Source organism: Leptonychotes weddellii, chromosome 3 (assembly GCF_054177405.1).
Source record: "Leptonychotes weddellii isolate Sample4059 chromosome 3, ASM5417740v2, whole genome shotgun sequence".
Taxonomy (NCBI): domain Eukaryota; kingdom Metazoa; phylum Chordata; class Mammalia; order Carnivora; family Phocidae; genus Leptonychotes; species Leptonychotes weddellii.
This window is the reverse complement of record NC_138371.1, coordinates 69,903,403-69,923,826: the sequence shown is the minus strand read 5'-3', so window position 1 is coordinate 69,923,826 and position 20,424 is coordinate 69,903,403. Positions and strand designations below refer to the sequence as shown.

At 35.7% G+C, this 20,424-nt stretch overlaps 1 protein-coding gene across 1 annotated transcript in view; it reads left to right on the top strand.

The window, feature by feature from the left end:
• GALNT13 (polypeptide N-acetylgalactosaminyltransferase 13) overlaps window positions 1-20,424 on the top strand; it is a 404,828-nt gene that overhangs the window by 75,560 nt on the left and 308,844 nt on the right. The window contains exon 3 of the mRNA XM_081815482.1: window positions 7,304-7,549. Coding sequence (XP_081671608.1) covers window positions 7,408-7,549 — 142 coding nt within the window. The 5' untranslated portion in view covers window positions 7,304-7,407. The remainder of the gene's footprint in view (window positions 1-7,303; window positions 7,550-20,424) is intronic.

Here is a 20,424-nt window from a genome sequence, read left to right as displayed (position 1 = left end):
CTCAGGTCATGATCCTGGAGTCCCTGGATCGAGTCTCGCATCGGGCTTCCTGCTCAGCAAGGAACCTGCTTCTCCCTCTGACCCTCCCCCCTCTCATGTGCTCTCTCTCTCTCGTTCTCTCTGTCTCAAATAAATAAATTAAAAAAAAAAAAGAAATACCCTATGGCCCAGCAATTGCCCTACTAGGTATTTACCCAAAGGATACATAAATAATAATTTGAAGGAATACATGCACCCCAGTGTTTATGGCAGCATTATCAACGGTAGCCAAATTATGGAAAGTGCCCAAATGTCCATCAACTGATTAATGGATAAACAAGATGTGGTATCTATCTATCTATTTATCTCTCTATCTATCTATCATCTATCATCTATAATGGAATATGGCTCAGCCATAAAAATAATGAAATCTTGCCATTTGCAGTGATGTGGATGGTGCTAGAGAGCATTATGCTAAGTGAAATAAGTCAGAGAAAGAAAAATACCATATGGTTTCACTCTTATGTGGATTTAAGAAACAAAACAAATGAGCAAAGGAAAAAAATAAGAGAGACAAATCAAGAAACAGACTTAACTATGGAGAATAAACTGATGGTTACTGGAGGGGATGGGTTAAACAGGTGATGAGTATTAAGGAGGGTACTTGTGATGAGCACTGGGTGCCGTTTGTAAGGGATGAATCACTAAATTCTACAGATGAAAGAAAAAAAAAAAAGAATACAAGGTTTTTGGCCAAGCTATGTCAAATGCTGCTTAGGAATTATGTCAAATGGTGCTTGAGGATTGACCATTGAATTTAACCATTGAATGTGACTGTATCAAATAAGGTTTCCATACGGTGGCAGGGGCTAAAGCCTGTTGGTTTTAAGAGAAAATACGAGGTTAGGGATATGGGATATGTAGACAGTAGTTATACATAATTCTTTGCAGAAGTTTTGTATTAAAGGTGAGCAGGGTGCTGGAAGAATCGCTGAAGAGGGATGTGGAGCCAAATTAGTTTATTTTAAGATGATTATTCATATAGCATCTTTGTATTGATAGCATTGACTTAGTAGAGAAGAAAAAATGCAGAAGAGACAAGTGCAATCCATCAGTCAAATCCTATGTGAGAGCAGAGGGTGTTGCACTCCTAAAAGGACAGTCATCCATTTTAACACCTGGACTTGCAGATTTAGGCTTGGCAGTAATAGCAACAAGCAAGTTGATACATTCAACATGGCAGTACGCAAAGTACTCTTCTGACTGTTTATGTCTTCTCTGATAAATGTAGAAGTGTAATGATGGGCTAAGAGGAAAAAGTGTGGATATAGCAATCTGAGGAAGGCAAACAAGGTGCAAACGTTTCCTGATGGATGGAGATTGATTTGAGTAGGAACTGTTGCAGGATTGCAGCAAAGCACTGAAAATCTACTTGTAGTGTGATGTGAGTTTATAGTGTTAAAATGAGAACAAGCAGCATACGGAGGTTGGGGGGGTTGCTCTTTCAAGGTCATGTTCATCTGTTTGCAAGTAGGAGTAGAATAAGGGAAAGTTGGATTAAACTGTGTATTAGTTTGGTAGACCTGCCATAACAAAGTATCACAGACTAGGTTGCTTACACACAGAAATTTTTCTTCTCACAGATTTTAGAGGTCCAAAATCAATGTGTCAGCAGGCTCAGTTTCATTCTGAGGTCTTTCTCTGTGGCATGTAGATGGCTGCCTTCTCTGTTTTCACATGGTCTTTCCTCTGATAGTATCCTAATCACCTCTTTTTATTTGGATTAGGGCCAATGTGTATGACCTCATTTTACCTTAATTACCTCTTTAAAGGCTCTATCTTCAAATATAGTCACATTCTAAAATACTGGGGATTAGGACTTCACATACGAATTTTTGGGGATGGGTGTGGCAAAATTCATAATAATAATCCATAACAACCAGTGCTGGAGTTTTAAAAACTTAAATATATTTGAGTGAGAAAGGAAATATGTAAGACATTTGAAATCTTGTTCTCGTATAGCTTACTGTTTAAGAAAGAGGGACACATAATAAACAAATTAAAAAACCAATTCATCTTTTAATATGTCTGGGGGTAATAGGTGCAAAGAAGAAAGATAAAATCAGTTAAGAAATACAGAGTGACTAAGTTGTGTGTGTTATTTTGTATAGGTTGATAGGAAAGCTCTCCAAGATTTTACATTTGAATAGGAAGGAAGTAAGAACTGAAGGAAATAAGAGCAGGAAGCCATGACCATGTCATTGGACAGAGAAAACAGCATATGCAAATGCCCTGAGGCAAGGTGTATGTAAGGAATAATCTGGAGACCCAAGTCACTGCCATAGAGAACAATTAGGAAAAGGTCAGAAAGATAGAATCAGGGAATCAAATGATAGGTACACAAACATTTTGGTTTTTGCCTTAAAAAATGAGGTATAATTTATATAGAATGAAATGCACAGATTTTAAGTCTACAGTTCAAAGAGTTTTGACAATTGTAAAATCCTGTGTAACTCTTCCTGATGAGAAACTCTACTAAATATATTTGCGATTATTAAACATAAAATACTGTAATTGTAATACTCACAATTATTAATATTAAATATATTTGTGATGCTCATCTTGCCCCCTGACACCCTGAATACATACATACTGAATATACACTACTTCTGAAAGGATGGGCAAAGAGAATTCTCACTCTTTTTTCTCATTCTTTTGATGATGTTCATGATCATAGTAACATTACTGTTACTACTACTACTAACTAATGTATATTGAGCCCCTCCTAAGTGCCAGGCACTGTTATAAGAGCTTTGTATGTATTAATTCATTCAGTACTCATCATAGCCTGTGAGGTATGTATTATTGTTCACATTTTCTGATTAGGAAAACTGAGGCACAGATTTAAGTAACTTGAATTAAGCCATACAACTAGTGAGTGTTGGAACTCAGATTCAACCCATGGCATTCTAACTCTGCAGTATATAAATTTAGATCTTATGCTAGGTTGCCTCCTAATAGTCAAATTTTATGTTATGAATATTCCACTTTCCTTAGTTTAAAAGCAAGTGAGGGCCCCTTTTTCCCTTCTCTTCCACTTTTTCCACATAGGCATTCATTTGACATTATTTTTGCTTCTTTCTCTCTTAGTATATATTCCCATGTGGTGTGATTTTTTTTTTTTAAAGACTTTATTTATTTATTTGACAGAGAGAGACACAGCTAGAGAGGGAACACAAGCAGGGGGAGTGGGAGAGAGAGAAGCAGGCTTCCCGCTGAGCAGCGAGCCCGATGCGGCCCGTGTGTTGTGATTTTTATAGTGGATCCTTTGGTTTAGGCTGTGGGCGGATCCCCTTAGCTCATCTTAATTTTTGATCTTCATTCAGACATAGATCAGTCTTCCTGTCAAGCATACCTGTGGCTAATGTAGGGCATTTTTTTGTGTGTGTGTGCTTACACATTAGATTTCTCAGTCCGTAAACCAAATTCTGCAAATTTGTTCAGTCATCAGCTCCCAGAAGCTCCTGCACAGCTATTTAAAACATTTGAAGCATGTTGGTGCCTGAAACTTCTGGGAGCACTACCAGCAGTCTTCCACTAGCTCCCAGGATTCTTTGGCAGACTCACATATAGCTTCACAAAGTAGATAGAATAAATTTGCACCTATTATGCAATTTTCTACAAAATAAAATGAGTACAGATAAAAATATGTCTAATAGCAACTAGACTCTCTATGCAAGTGATAACCTCGTAATTCAAAAACAAAAAGCTTTCTCCTTATTTAAAAACCTATTTACCAAACTCCTAAGCTTTATCTACATTTTTTAAATTTAAAATCTGTTTTTGATAAAAAAAGAAAATGGTGCATATCTTCAAACAAAAATCATGTAATATGTCATAGAATGTCTGGCTGATATCATGATTTGGTGGGCAAGAAGAAAAAGAGAGGCAATCTAACTAGCAAGATGATACTTGATGGTTTTCTTTTAAAAGTATTCCTACCTAGAGAAATACTTTTAAAGAGAGAAATAGCTGTGCTCAAAAGATATTGAAACAATTAGAAAGGGGCTGTGTTTTCAGATAGAAGAGCCTGTAGTTTATGCAAGTTAGTCATGTTCCACATTGGTTTGGCAAGCCAGCGATATTGCAGAACTTGGATTTGGTTTTAGAAACCGAGAAGTGTTTGCAAATAAATGGAGACTTACTGGAATAAAAACATAATACAGATGCTGATTCTCTTAAATAAACCTGGGCCACCAACTGTGCTTATGTTGGTTACTGTTACTGTGTATATTGTACCATCCTTCTGCTCGATCAGTTTTGTTCTCATGAAGAATATTGGGATACAATGTATGAGGTTACTAATATACAAGTGCCAGCAGATAAAACTTAGGAATGATAAAATTTAGTGTATTTTCAAGATAGAGGTGTTTTCAAGGGAGAGATAGAATTAAAAACTTGAAATACATGGGGAAAGACTTTCACAAACAAAAGTTTAAACAGCAATGTAGTTTTATCACTTAAAATAGTGAGGAGGCTTCTCTCAGTGCTAATGACTTGATATATAGTTCTATCAGGCTATGAAATTAGAATAATTTGAATAATGCTTGAAGTGGCAATAAGATATGATTTTGACTTTCTTTTTTTTTTTTTTTAAGATTTTATTTATTTATGTATTAGAGAGCGAGAGAGAAACAGCATGAGAGGGGAGAAGGTCAGAGGGAGAAGCAGGCTTGCCGCTGAGCCAGGAGCCCGATGTGGGACTCGATCCCAGGACTCCAGGATCATGACCTGAGCCGAAGGCAGTCGCTTAACCAACTGAGCCACCCAGGCGCCCATGATTTTGACTTTCTATTATAACTAAAGTTTATATTAAATTCTGAATAACCTTAACTGTTAGGCTCTTATTAGGAAATGTCTTATCTTAGACATTTTAATATTTAGTATTAAGTGATTTCACATTTTTTCTTATAATACTATTTTTTATATTTTCTTTTTAAAATGTTCTCATACTTTATCTCACTTAAGCCTTACAATATTTTGTGAGGTGAATACGACAGGAAATATGTTATGGTAAAGGCAATGAAGCACAGAGAGGCAAAATGCCTACCTAAAGACATCTTTTCATTTTAACAGAGCCAGGGATGGTGTTGTTTATGCCCTTTATAATAGATCTTTATATAACACATAAGAGCTTTTATTACAGGATCTTTTATTTTAAGATATTCCTGTCTTAAATCTGGGGATAGCCATTTGGTAACCATCAGTGTTATATGTACTTTTCTGTGAGACTTTTTTTCCCACAATAAAGTGAAGGGAACTACTTCATTATAGGACCAAAGAAAGGCAGAACATTTGATAGCTTGAATTGTTTCATATCTCATTCAGTAAAGCATGCACAAAGTAAAAGGGAATATACATAGGGGAATTATTCCCTTGTTATCAGGTTTAGAGGCTGAGTTCCAATGTTTAGTTATAATATTTACAGAAAAATGAAGTTGAAATGAGATAAAGTAGATAATTAACATGCCATTTTTTTCAAGAAAAATAATAAGCAAACAGATAAACCCCCAAATATCATGTATTCCTTCAATTTGCATATTTTGCACCTTTCTTTTTTTAATACTTATATGCTGAATAAATGTAAATTTAATGTAGAGATTGAAAATAGACTCATATTTTTTCAACGGTCACTCTATGTAAATTTTTAATTCATTGTGAGTCTGGGTAGGTTGTAACAGGCAGCAGCATTTGTGTTACTTTATCATGTAAAGCCAGCTGCCATTAATTTAAAGAGCTTCTGCCTCTGCAAATTGCACTTTGATGTTTTTATTTTGAGACAAATATTTATAAAATATTCCAAGTATCTTTGTATTTAATAGCTGTTCTTCCCAAATATCTTTTAAAACTATATTACTTATTCACATCAAAGATTTTATGTTTGATATTATTTTATTTTATTTTTTTAGAGAGAGAGTAAGTGGGGGGGTGGGGGAGGGGCAGAGGGAGAGGGAGAGAGAGAATCCCAAGCAGGCCAACCTGGGGCTCCATCTCATGACCCATAACCCTGAGATCATGACAAGCCGAAATCAAGAGTTGGACACCCAACTGACTGAGCCACAGGAGCCCCATAGTTGATATTATTTTAAATGTAGCAAATGATATGAGAATATTTTTGGCTTGTTATATTTACTTAACTGTAATTTTATTGTAAATTAATTAACCAGGTAGTTATTGCTCTTTATAGTATAAATAAAAATATGTTTATGGTATTAAATCTATACTTACTTTGAATGTCTCTCAATAATTGTGCACTTATCTGTTATGCCTTTTAGAATTTGTGCTTTGGGTATTTTAAGTCACTTTAATATTTTTTTTCTTCTCTGATAATTTTTTTGAAAATATGCTATCCATTCTAAAATACACATTTGTGGTGGATACTTTCTGTGCAGACCAGATGGGGTTTTTAAGGCTAAGTAACTGATGTAAGTCCTTTTTGAGAATTTGAGAATTTTTGTTTGTTTGTTTTATATGTTAATATTAATTATTATCTTTTCTGCAAGATGCTTTACAGACATTATTGTGGTTAGTCCTTATTGCAAATCTTTAGGTTTGGCATTGTTATTGTCATTTTGTAGATGAGGAAATAAAGGTTTAAAAGGGTCCCACAGAGGGGTGCATGGGTGGCACAGTAAGTTAAGTGTCCGACTCTTGGTTTTGGCTCAGGTCATGATCTCAGGGTGGTGAGATCCAGCCCCGCAACTAGCTCTGTGCTCAGCATGGAGTCTGCTTGAGATTCTTTCTCCCTCTCCCTCTGCCCCTCCTACATGTGCTCTCTCTCTCTCAAATAAGTAAATAAATCTTTAAAAAAGTTTTTTTAAAGGATCCCACAGGTAGGAGGTGAATAGATACAGGCCTGTCTGTGTATAAAGGCCAGTTCTTAACTACTATAATATATTGTATCCCAGGATGATTTCTATTTCAGCAGTTTTGGCTCCTCAAAAATGCTGAATCAGGGTAAATTCAGGGCTGCTCTATTTGACAACCTGGTGGTCTGCAGAATATCATGATAGGGCTTTTTAAGAAAAGAATACAACCTGAAGAAATCAAATAGTTGTCAAGCTCCCAGCAGACTAGTGACAGATCTAGGATTAGCTGTTAGAATTTTAGCCCCCTGGCTTGCTTACAGTTTTCATTTATTTAGGCTTTTCATTCTTAATTCGAAGGCTGTGTTTAAATCATATATTTCATGTTATAGCTCCTTTATGCAAAACAAACTATACAATAATGAAATTTTCTTTTCCTTCTTCTTTTTTTAATACAGTGGGATGCATCCTGCTTTTATCTTGGTGTTCACCCCTGTGGCTTGGATTTATCACAGTAGCGTCTGTCTTCGATCTATGTGTTAACTAGAAATCAAAGGAAGACATGAGGAGGTTTGTTTACTGCAAGGTGGTTCTAGCCACTTCACTGATGTGGGTGCTTGTTGATGTCTTCTTACTCCTGTACTTCAGTGAATGTAACAAATGTGATGACAAGAAGGAGAGATCCCTGCTACCTGCACTCAGGGGTAAGTGCTTTGAAGCAAATGTTGCTTTTATAGAGATGAGAGTTGTGGTGACTCTTGACAAAACGTGGAACTTTGAAATAGGGATTTTTTAAGCTATTGAGTTAGAACAGCATTTTGGCAGAACTACTAATATACATTTAACCATGGGAAAGCTACTTTACTTGCTTGGCCTCAGGGGTCTTGTTGGAAGAAAGGAGAAGAGTTAGCCTCTAAGGTACCTTCCAATTCTAATAATTCCAATGTTCTGTGACTGTATGGAAAGAACAATTTAGTGAACATTCAAGTAGGACAGAATTTAAAATTTAGACTTCCAGAAGCAACAGCTCTTGGAGGCTAAGCACACTACATAAAAGGGAAAAGCTACTAAAGTGAGGTGGTGGGGACTGTAGCAAAATGTAAGGACACATGACACCCCTACAGACTTCCAAAAACAATAAATGAACAAACAAACAACTTTTTAAACAAAACACGTATTGATGGGCAGATTCAATCTGCGGGCAACATACCGTTGCCCCATAATTTCAAGTGCATGATAAAGTCACTTTAACTCAGTATTTCCTTCTTTAGGGACCGATTTCAATGACTACATAAGAAACATAATGATTTTTATAAATGGTGATTTATTAAGTCAAGCCATAGGGATTCATTTTATGCAGTTATTCCAAATAATTTTCTCTATGCTTTTTGTTGACTTCTAGATTTATTAAAATATTTTGATAATATTCCTAGTATAGGAGTGCTTCTAATGTATATAGGATGCTTGAAATTAGTTTTATTATCATTGAGATAAACATTGTTTTTCTTGAAATCTAATTTACACTAATTCTCTGCTTAGCAAAAGTTTTCTTTATAAATATGAAAAAAGGTAAGCTTTGAGTTCCATTTGGAATGTTTGTACCTTTTAGAAAAGTGAATCTAAATTACTGACTTGAGTTTTGCATTTGCTTAATGGATGTAGTCAGCTTTTAATGTTACAGATATTTTTGAGGTTATTTACTAATCAAAATATGTGAATAAACAGAATTTTATTGATACTATTTGGTTATATGAGGCTTAGGAAAAACAGAAGAGCATTTCCAAAAATTAGTTTTTGTTAAAAGAGTATTTTGAACTTTTTTTCACTTTAGATTGCCGTAATGCTCTTGCTTAATTGGAGAAATTCTGACTATCTTCCCCTTTTTCAAAGTGAGTTTCTCTCACTGTAATTTTTGGCTAACACAAAAAATTGAGAGAAAATACTTTGGAAGTGACTGAGCCTAGACCCATTTAGGTAGTTTATATGCATATTTTATGCCTTTATACTAGAATTATTCAAAGAGGAGCACTTTATGAGTCTATCAGTTTTTGATAAATGAACATGGGGATTGATGTGCTGATCTTTGGTTGAAATCCCAGAAAAACTCTGCCCTCTCTGCTTCTTTGTTAAATCAGGTGAGCTACTGCTCGGCTGAAAGTGTGTTTTGATGGATCTCATCAGTTTGGAATGATCCCTTTGTCATTTGTTGAATAGAGACATCTAGATTGGTCACAAAAAAATGTCATAATCTGATTCAGCAAAACTATGACAGCTTATTCTGCGAGTACCAAAAAAGTACAGCTTTGCTGATTGAAGTCCTTAATGCTCAGTCTTAAATCTCAAAATGTGAAATTTAACGATGCAAGGCAAAAGTAGTAATTTCTCCTCATCCTTAAGTTGTAAAATTAAACTATATTCTTATTTTTAAGGCTTATTTAATGTTGTACATTAATATTTGTCTTGAATATATGGAAATAGACTTTAGGGTTTTAAGTTTATTTTCTATTGTTACTTCTTATTTTAGAATCTTTATTTAGGAATTGTGCCACATATTTAAAATGATATTTTATTTATAGGCAGACAGTGCTGTGCAAACTGTACTTGACTAAATATTTCATGTTCTGCACATGCTAAAAACAGGCTTTTTGACTTAAAGTTGATCCTTCTGAACTTATTTGTCCCCATTATTAAAAAAAAAGGGTTTGGACTTGGTTTCTCAGATCCCTTTTAGTACTAAATTTTAAACAATTTTAAGTGCCCACTGTTAGCATACACTATGAATTAATTTTTGAGACACATTTGTTCATTTATTTATCAATTCATCAATTATTTAAGGGCCTACTAGATCAACACTTTGTACACCTTAAACTTACATAATGTTCTATGTCAACTGTATCTCGAAAAATAAAAGAAAGGAAAGGAAAAGAACATAGCCAAGTGATGGACAAAGGAAAGGAAGGTACTAGAATTTTTATGAAATAACAGAGATTACAGGATACTTCTGAATGAGAAAATGCAGAGCTCTTCTAAGATTAGAGTAATTAAGACTATAGTATTGGTACAAGGGGTCACAATGAGTAGCCAAATTGTCTAATGGAATAGCGTAGAGACTCTAGAAGTAGACTTATACTAAGTGTTTGGACATTCAAAATATGACAAGAGCACCACAGATCAATGGGGGAGAGAAGAGCTCTTTAATAAATGGATCAGAAAATAAGATGATCATCCATGTGGAAAACAGGAAATTGGATGCCTAACTCGTGTCATAAACCAGGATAAACTTTGGATTTATTAATGTCAACAATAAAACTAAAACTTTTAGTGAAAAGAATTTAGGCATTTATAAGACCTCGAATTAAGGCACAATTCTAAAACACTACATGAAAAACATTGACCATAAAAGAAAATATAGATAAATTTGACTATTTGACTATATTAAAATTGAGAAAGTTGTTTCATTAAAATATACCTTAAAAGAGAAGTTAGAAACTGTAGATGTTAAAAGAGCATGCAACTGAGAAATTATTAAGTGTATACACACACACACACACCCTACACATACATATGGAGATATATATCACACACATGCACATACACACACACACTATATTAATAAGAAAAGTACAAATAACCCAATAGGAAAAAGTGGGTGACAGGCATGAATAGACACTTCTTAGAAAAGAAAACGCATATAGCAACAAAAACTTATGAAGAAATACTTAACATCAATTGTGATCAGGGAAACACAGACCAAGGCTATAATGACATATTTATCCATTCAATTGGCAAAAATTAAATTGGCTGATAATACCAATTGCTAGAAGTGATGCATCTCCACATTTTTTCAAAGATTTATTTATTTATTTATTTATTTGAGAGAGAGAGAGAGTGTGAGCAGGGTGGGGGATGGGCAGAGGGAAAGGGAGAGAGAATCCCAAGTAGAGGATCAATGATCCAGAGATCACAACCTGAGCTGAAACCAAGAGTCAGTCGCTTAACCGACTAAGCCACCCAGACACCCCCATCTCCACATTTTTATAATAACTTTATATAAGAGTTCATTATTTCTGAAATCTGAACATTCATATATAACCCATCACTCATAGTCATACACTCAGGATTTCTTCCACATAGACAAATATTTCATAGTACCACTGTTCATAAAAATAAAAGCTAAAAATAACCCATAGATCTATCAATGGGAAAGCTGATGAATGAATTGTGATATATCAATATAAGAGAATAGTATATATTAGTTAAAATGAATATATGAATGGATTTTAATAATATAATAGTAAGTTACATCCCTCAAAGATGATAAATAACATGATATAGTTTGAAAAGCTAAAACTAAAATTTAAAAGTATACGTTTTAAGAATATGTAGAGATGCAACAAGACTCTATAAAGCAAGCAAGATTAATTATGATAATGGGATTTAGGATGTTTATTTTCATGTGTTGGGTGAGACAGGTACATGAGATGGGGGTGAACATTTTGACTGAATATGGGGCATTAGTAGTGTCCTCGATTTGTTTTTCTTGTGAGTTTGATGTGTCTATTACATTATATTACATGGATAACTAAACGAATAAGAGCCACTGAATGGATTTAAAAGAGCAGACATGATCACATTTGTGTTATGGAAAGATCACTATGGATTCAGTGTGGAGAATGGATTGGAGAAGAGTTGGTCTCTTTAGGGAGGTTGGGTAGGAAGCTCTGGTAGTGTCCCATGAATTCTGTGTAGGAAGTGATGCCTACTTATGGCAGAGGAATGGTGGTGAGGTGTGATGGAAGTGGGAAAAATGAAGAGGTATTTGAGATATGGGAGCTGGTACATGACTGGCTCTGGCAGGTGTAGGATATGGGAGTGTCAAGAAGGAGTCTTGAGTTTCTTGAGGGCATTATTTGGTTCAATTTCCTGAGAGGGGAAAAATGTAGGAGGAGATGAGTTGAGGGTGGACATTGAGTTTATTTTAGACATGTTGAATTTTAGACACCTGTTAGGCAACTGAATGGAATTGTTCAGTAGGAAGTTGGCTACATTATTAAACTCCAAGTATCAAACTTAAAAACCATCACTTCTATGGAAACTTTTTTTCTAAAATGGATTGCATTTTTTCTCTTCTTTATTGAAGAATGAAGCATATGGAATATAATTGAATCTTTGTTACTGAGTCAGCATTATCATATTCACACATCAATTATTGAATGATGCTGTTTAAAAAAAGATTATTTCAGGCACTTTATGGGAACACGTAGACCTGTTCCAATATTAAATACAGACATGTAAATCCTTTTTCTTTTCCTCTTTTCTAAAGGATTGCTTTTTGGTAACGTAACTACTTGTTAGGGGAGCATGTTAACTTTTTCATGCCACTCTGGGGTCACCTAGAATTAAAATGCACTGAAGGATATTTCTAACTCCTAACTGGTATGGAATACTAACTAGTGGTACTCCCAAGCTGGAAGAATTAGATATTTGAGAGTAGAGGTATTTAAAAAGTCCAGTGCTGCTGTAGTCCATCTAGAAATACTTTGGGACAAATTTGAGGTTGTGTGGTAGGTTTGTATGAGCACTCTGCCATAGTGGATCCTACTCTTGGCTGACCCACTAAGGGCCCATGTCGGAGGGCAAGTTAATCTTTCTGGGCCTCGGTTGCCCATCTGCAAAATGAAATGAGTGTGAGTCATGATTTTAAAAATCCTGGTCTTCAAATGAAGAGTTATATGTTTCTAGCTATTTTTTTCAATGAAACTATGACAAGTAAACTCTTTTACTATCTAACTTTTGGTCAGTCCATAAATAATATATGGTCTGAGATGAGAAGTAGTGATATGGAAGTGATATGGTGGAAGGATTTTACTTAGAAACCCCAAAGGCGGGACACCTGTGTGATTCAGTTGGTTCAGTGTTGGACTCTTGATTTCGGCTCAGGTCATGATATCAGGGTCATGAGATCAAGTCCCGTGTCAGGCTCCACATTCAGCGGGGAGTCTGCTCAAAATTCTCTCTCTTTCCCGCTCCCTCTGCCCCTCCCCCATATCTAAAATAAATAAATCTTTAAAAGAAAAAAAGAAACCGCAGAGGGGTTCCTATCATCACAGAGAACAGAAAGGGTATAAATTTATGATATTCAAGACAGGAAGGAACCTACCTTTCTTTATCTGATCCTGAGTCTTGAGCATATTGCACATACTTAGGGAATGAAATGAAATTTACTTTAAAAAAGAGGGGCTATCTAAGAAAGAATTGTTGGTTGTATGTAAACAAACATAAGTACATAGCCAGTAATGATCGCAGTAACTAATTATAGGCCGTTAACTATTCTAAATTATTTCCAAATGTTAACTCATTAATTTTTTACCAAAAAATCTGTGAAGTAAGCATTCTTCTTTTACATATGAAGAAACTGAGGCAGAGTGAGTGTATGGGAGAAACACTCCTGTGTTTTCCTTTACTCACACATGCTATACCACTAATACCAGATGTGTGGGCTTTTTCTCCACACCAGGCAATTGTCTGTATCAGCTGAGTGTCCTGCAATTCTGATACTATCTACTGGGTCTTAACATCAAATCTCACTAGATAAGGGCTCAGTCCCATAGGACTGCTCCCACTTCAGATACCAATTGCAAGTCCCAGATTGTTACCTGTACTTCTGATCCACAAGCTCTCAATTGGGGTTTCCATGACCCCCACTTTAAGTTTGATGATTTTCTAGAATGTCTCACAGAAATCAGAGAAATGGCTACTTACATTTAGCAGTTTATTATAAAAATATGATAAAGGACATGAACGAAGAACAAGATGAAGAGATACCTAGGGTAAGTTCAGAAGGGTCCCAAAGGAAGGAGCTTCTGTCCCCATTGGAGTTGGGTGTGCCACCTCCTGTCAGGTAGATGTGTTTACCAACCCAGAAGCTCTCTGAACCCCATACTTTTGGGATTTTTATGGAGGCCATATCACATAGAAATGATCAGTCATTAATTTAATCTCTAGCCCCTCACCCCTTCCCAGAGGATAGGAGTGAGGCTGAAAGTTCCAAGCTTGTAATCATGGCTTGGTCTTTCTGGTGACAGCCAGGAGTCATTTAGGAGCCCACCAAGAGTTGCCTCATTAGAACAAAAGACACTTCTTTTTTTCATATTTTATTTTTTAATTTAAATTCAAGTTAGTTAACATATAGCATAGTATTGGTTTCAGGAGTAGAATTTAGTGATTCATCACTTACATATAACACCCAGTGCTCATCCCAACAAGTGCCCTCCTTAATACCCATCACCAATTTAGCCCATCCCCCACCCCCCTCCCCTCCAGCAACCCTCCCTTACAAAAGACACTTCTATCACACAGGAAATTGCAAGGGATTTAGGAGCTCTGTGTCAAAGACCAAATATTAGAATAAAAGATGCTCCTAGTGGTCTTATCACTTAGGAAATTATAAGGGTTAGAGATGCTCTCTACCAGGAACTGGAGGCAGATATATATAATTCATTTTTTTCCATAGTGAGTTTAAGGGGGAATGCCAGAATTTTCATAATCAGTAGAATAGGATTTGGTTAATAAGGTGTTGGTTATTAACACTTTTATTAAATAAAGGACTATGTTATCAATAAATGTCAGTTTGTACTAGAGTTCAAGCACCATGCTTTCATTTGGATAGCAGGATGGAATATATATTCAGAAAACTTGAAATGACTGTTTTGTCTTCACTCAGAGGCACTACCGGACCCTGCCAGATCTCCCTGGCTAGTAGGATGTATAAATTCCAGGCAGGAAAATATTTCCTAGGGTTCCTCTGATTTCAGATCATTTATAGAGCACTATCACCTTATCTGGCATTTTAAGGTTTTACAGTTACTGTTAACCACTTGTGTTCCTTAAGACCTTCTCACTGTGGCTCTGAATTGGGGGAAATCAATAAAATGAATGGAATTGCTGACCAGTAACCCCAGTTTGATACTTCCATGTTTCCCTTCATCCTGCCTGGGAGAATAACTGTTGTTGTTTTTTTTTTCCTTCATAAATCCAAGGACATAGGTAGCCTTGTTCTCTTGGAATCTTGACAATGGACTATTGCATCAGCGCTTTCTTTTATTTCTTTCTAGATGATCTCCTCATAACATTAACACCAAGCCATGCAATCATTTATTAAACAGTGAATGTTTGTTGATTTTGTTTAATTAATCTTTGGTGCTTCAGAGAAAAATTCCTGTGTGCAGGTGTGAGGGAAAACTGAAAACTGGTGAAGTCAAGTGTAAAACTAACACCAATTTTTCCTTATTTAAAAAAACAAACAAACTATGGTTTCATCTTTTGGGGGCAGGGTAGATGAGTGTGATTGATTAAAATGCATTTTCATTATTGGAATTGCCCTTAATAAATTATGATGACTGCTGGAACTTTCAGGCAATAATATTTATAGTCATACAAAAAGTAGGGCATGTAGACACAGTTTGAATGGATAACATATATTTACCAGATAATTTTTTTTTAAAGATTTTATTTATTTATTTGACAGAGAGAGAGAGAGCGAGAGAGGGGACACAAACAGGGGGAGTGGGAGAGGGAGAAGCAGGCTTCCTGTGTAGCAAGGAGCCCGATGCGGGGCTCGATCCCAGGACCCTGGGATCATGACTTGAGCCAAAGGCAGATGCTTAACGACTGAGCCACCCAGGCACGCATACCAGATAATTTTCAATCAAATTTATAAATAGTGTTCAAAACTCTATGGGCCTTATAAAATTATGACCTTTGATATTTGCTCTGGCCTTGCATACTTTATCCACAAGTCACTCTGATCCCTCTGCCGGTCCACATAGACATGTTAATGTTAGGAATGAAAATGAATTGTTATAATGAACAATTATTAAGTTTACTGTGTCAGGTATTTTATATATATTCTTTTGATTAATTCCCAACATAGCATTGAGGATACATGCTATTATTATCCTCATTTTCATATGTGAAACTGAGACCTAAAATGGTTAATTAAATTCCCCGAGGTTGCAAAACTGGTAAGAGGGAAGAAAGGACTCACAACCTGGTTTGTCAGACTTCTGAACCCAGACTTTCAATCATATTCTGTGCCCTTGAATTAGGTGTGCCTTGACTCCGTTTAGGCAAAACAATCACAGCATTTATATGCTAGTTTATGAAATATTTACACAAATAGAGATATTTCTGGAGTACATAGAAGGAGGTGGCCACTGACCTTCGGTAAAAAATATCTTATTTAATATACTTAAGAGAAAAGTATTTTAGCAGGCTCGCCTTGCCCTACTTCAGACTTTAGCAATTTTGCACTTATTGAATCTCTACAGTATATTAATTTATGTTGCAATTTTCCTCAGCAGTTCTCTTTGGGGCTAAGCCTCTGAAGTCTTAGCAAGAGGAGTTAAAAGTCATGAACAGCAGTGAAACATTATTTTTTTTTTCAAAGCTTAATAGGACCCATTGGTACAATTCTTTCATCCATTTATTCAATAAAAGTACTGGGCTAGGTACTTTGAAATATACAGAATTTAAACAAATAGAACATTTGCCTTCAAGAACCACAGCCTAGTGGAGCTACGACATGTACATACACGATGCATACATAAATAACTGCATTACGCAATAGGAAGTAGTAGCTTTTGTGAGAGGGATACCAAATGAACTACTAGGAGAGGGCTTGAACATAAATCATATGGACGTGTGAAAATTGGGAGGGAGTAAATACAGGAGGAAATGAAATGCCTGAAGAAAGCTATTGCCTTTTTCAAAGTGAGGATATAAGAGAACAGTGAATTGGTTGATTGAAGCAGAATCAGACATAAAGGGGATTTCTAGATTTTAGGTTGAACGTTGGGATAGAGACAGATTTTAAAGGACTTTGAGTGCTGGAGAAAAAAAAAAATCTAACTTTGTTCTCTAGGAAATGGGGAACCACTGAAGGTTTCTGGAAAAGGAAAGGTGTGTTGATCATCATCTGAAGTTTAGAAGGAGAATGTGATGCTCTCAGTTACATATGCAACACAATAGCACGAACACATTTTTATCTTTATATAAAGTCTCAGACATTAATGTTTTATTCATTAATTAAAACTACTTGAATTTCCTGGTAAGTAAATAGAATATTAAGTCATTTAAATTATTCACTTTGCAAATTAGTTGGAACAAGAACATTTCCCATTTGCAAATTCAGATGTTGTTTTAGAAAGTCTACTACTCAAAATCTTTACTAATTTAGTATTAAATAAGCTGAGACAATTCTTTCGACAAACATTGGAATGGTTGATTTGCATCAGAACTGGGGATAGGAAGATAAAGAAGCCATTCTTATTTTCATGTTTAGAAAGGGAGAAAGGAATTCAGAATTGTATGAATGAAATGTCAGCATATCAATGCTGTACTATCAGGAGGAGAGAGAATATATGACATAAAAAGAAAAGAAATTCAATAAGACATTATGTGTCTTTTGAGGGCAAGATCTAATTTTCAGTTCCTTAAAGACTTGAGTTGGTTGAGTAGAGGGTGGTGGGCAAAACTATTTACCAAATAGTCCACCAACAAAATGGGAATGGACAAATTTTATTTTGAACCACTGGAAACCATTGTTGCTGAAGGGCTATATTGCAGCAGAGACAACTGACTATGTAGAATTTTTATCGGTTTTGTCCTCTTCTCTCCTTAGCACTTAAACATTGCCTGGCTCATAGTGGGTGCTCAATGAATAATTATTGAATAAATGAAGAATGAATGCATGATCTGTTTGATACTTTCCAAGGGTTCTTATGATTATAGAATGTGCAGTTTAAGTTGATGATTAAGAAATATGAAATAATTATCATGGCAAAAGTGTTTTTTATTGTTTTTATTGTTTACATACATAGTCTGAACTATTTCTTTTATCCTTTATTGGTGCATATATGATTTACAACCCAAATTGACATATTTATAGCCAGGGGACTATCTTTTTTCCTTCAGGATTTGTCTTATGTTACACTGTATATATTATCCCTGTGATTCAGAGACATGTAAGATCACTGCATGTTGACATGTGGCATTTCTCTAGATGGAGCAGGTGTATCATGTGGGATATGTGGAATGAATGAATACATAGAGGACACAGAGGAATGTTTATAGAAGTTAGATGAAGGAATTTTGAAAAAAAAGATGTAGGTATGTGGTAAATTTAATTCATCTGTAAAAAAAAGGTAGGGAAATTGGAGATGATGGAAAACTGATATAACAAACAATGAATCATGGAACACTACATCAAAAACTAATGATGTAATGTATGGTGATTAACATAACAATAGAAAATTTTAAAAAATAGTAATATTGGAAAGCTCTAAAAATGAAAAATCCAATCAAAAAGGAAAATTACTGAGAATAAGGTAATGTAATTGTAGAACAGGACCCATGGTTAGTCAATAAGTAAGGCTATGTGTAAATACTGCTTTGGGAATGATTGAGGAGAGTATTTGGTTAAAGAATATATTTTTTTAAATCAATTTTATTGAGGTATAATGCTCAACTTTAAGTGTACAGTTTGATTAGTTTTGACAAATGAATCCCAGGGTTCAACCTCATAATCAGATACGTCTCCCCAAAATGTTTCCTTATACCCCTGTGCAGTTAGTTTCCTCCACTCTAGTTGAAGACAACAACTGAGGGGCGCCTGGGTGGCTCAGTCTTTAAGCATCTGCCTTTGGCTCGGGTCATGATCCCAGGGTCCTGGGATCGAGCCCCACATGGGGCACCTGGGTGGCTCAGTCGGTTGGTTTCTACCTTCCGCTCAGGTCATGATCCCAGGGTTCTGGGATCAAGCCCCATGTCAGGCTCCCTGCTCAGCGGAGAGCCTGCTTCTTCCTCTCCCTCTGCCTGCTTCTCTGCCTACTGGTGCTCGCTCTCTCTCTCTGTCAAATAAATAAATAAAATCTTTAAAAAGAAAAAAGACAACAACTGATCTGGTTTTGTGACTATTGGTTAGTTTTGCTTATTCTAGAAAATCTGATGAGTGGAAACGTACAGTATGAACTCCTCTGTATCTGACTACTTTTGCTCAGCATAAGGGTTTTGAGATTAATCCATGCTATTGAGTGTATCAGTGGTTATTGCTGAGAAGCATCGTATCACTTATTGTACATACTACAATTTGTTTACCCTTTCACCTGATGATGGACATTTGGGTTTGTTCTATGGCTGTTATGCATAAAGCTGCTGCATTTGTACAAGAATCTTTTTGTGGACATATGTTTTCACACCTCTTGGGTAATATCAAGGAGCGGTAGTGCTGAGTCATATGCTAAGTGTGTTTTAATTTGGTAAAATAATGCCAGTTTATTTTTTCAGGTTGTTAAACTATTTGCTCTTCCCTTCAGTGACATAAGAGAAATCTGGTTATTCTACAACCTGGCCAACACTTCATAGCCAGTGCTTTAAATTTTAACTATTTTGGTAAACTTGTGATAATATCTCATTTGATTTAATTTGCCTGTTCTGGTAACTAGTGGTATTGAGTAACTTCTCATAGTTTTTTGTTTTTGTTTTTTTTGCCAGTCTTTTGTTTTTTTTACCACTTTTATGAAGTGTCTGTCAAATTCTTTTGCCAATTTTGTAATTGTTTGTGGCTTGCTTTTTAAAAATTTTTTAAAATGGTGTCTTTCAAAGAACAAGGATTTTTAATTTTGGTGAAGTCCAGTGTTTCGTTTTTATTTCTTTTATTGTTCTTTTGGTGTCCTAAGAAATCTTTGCCTAACCCAAGGCCATGATGACTTTTTTTTATCTGTGTATTTTTTTTCCCCAGAAGATTTATGGTTTTAGCCTTTAAGCTTTGACTTAATTTTTGTGTACGGTGTGAGAAGAGTCAGGATTACTTTTTTCCTAAAATAAAAACCCAGCTGTTCCAGAAACATTTGTTTCTTGAAGATAAAAAAGGCATGGATTTTAGAAATAAGCATGGTATTTTCATGTAATATTCCTCAGTATATACCTATACATTTTCCTATTTTTTAGAAGATTTTATTTAATTATTTGAGAGAGAGCAAGCATGTGTGTGTGTGTGTGTGTGAGAGAGAGAGCGAGAGAGAGGATGAGCAGGGGAAGGGACAGAGGCAGAGGGAAAAAGAAGCAGACTCCCCGCTGAGCAGGGAGCCTGATGTGGGGTTTGAGCCCAAGATCCTGGGATCACGACCTGAGACGCCCAGGGGCCCCTATTTCTTATATGAATGATTTGATTACAAACATTTGAGTTTACTTTCTAGAATTCATTGCATATTATATGTAAGTGATGTAAATTTTGTTATATAACTTGAAAAGTACCCAAATGTTACTAACCAAATCTTCTTTAGACATTTTGATTTGAAGGCAAGTGAAAATCTAACATAAAACTATGTTTAAAAAAAAGTACTATTCTTTTTCTTCCTTTCCTTCCCTCCTTCCCTCCTTTCCTCCTTCCTTCCTTCCTTCCTTCCTTCTTTCCTTCCTTCCCTCTCCCTTCCTCCCTTCCTCCTTCCCTCCCTCCCTCCCTCCCTTCCTCCTTCCTTCCTTCCTTCCTTCCTTCCTTCCTTCCTTCCTTCCAAGATTC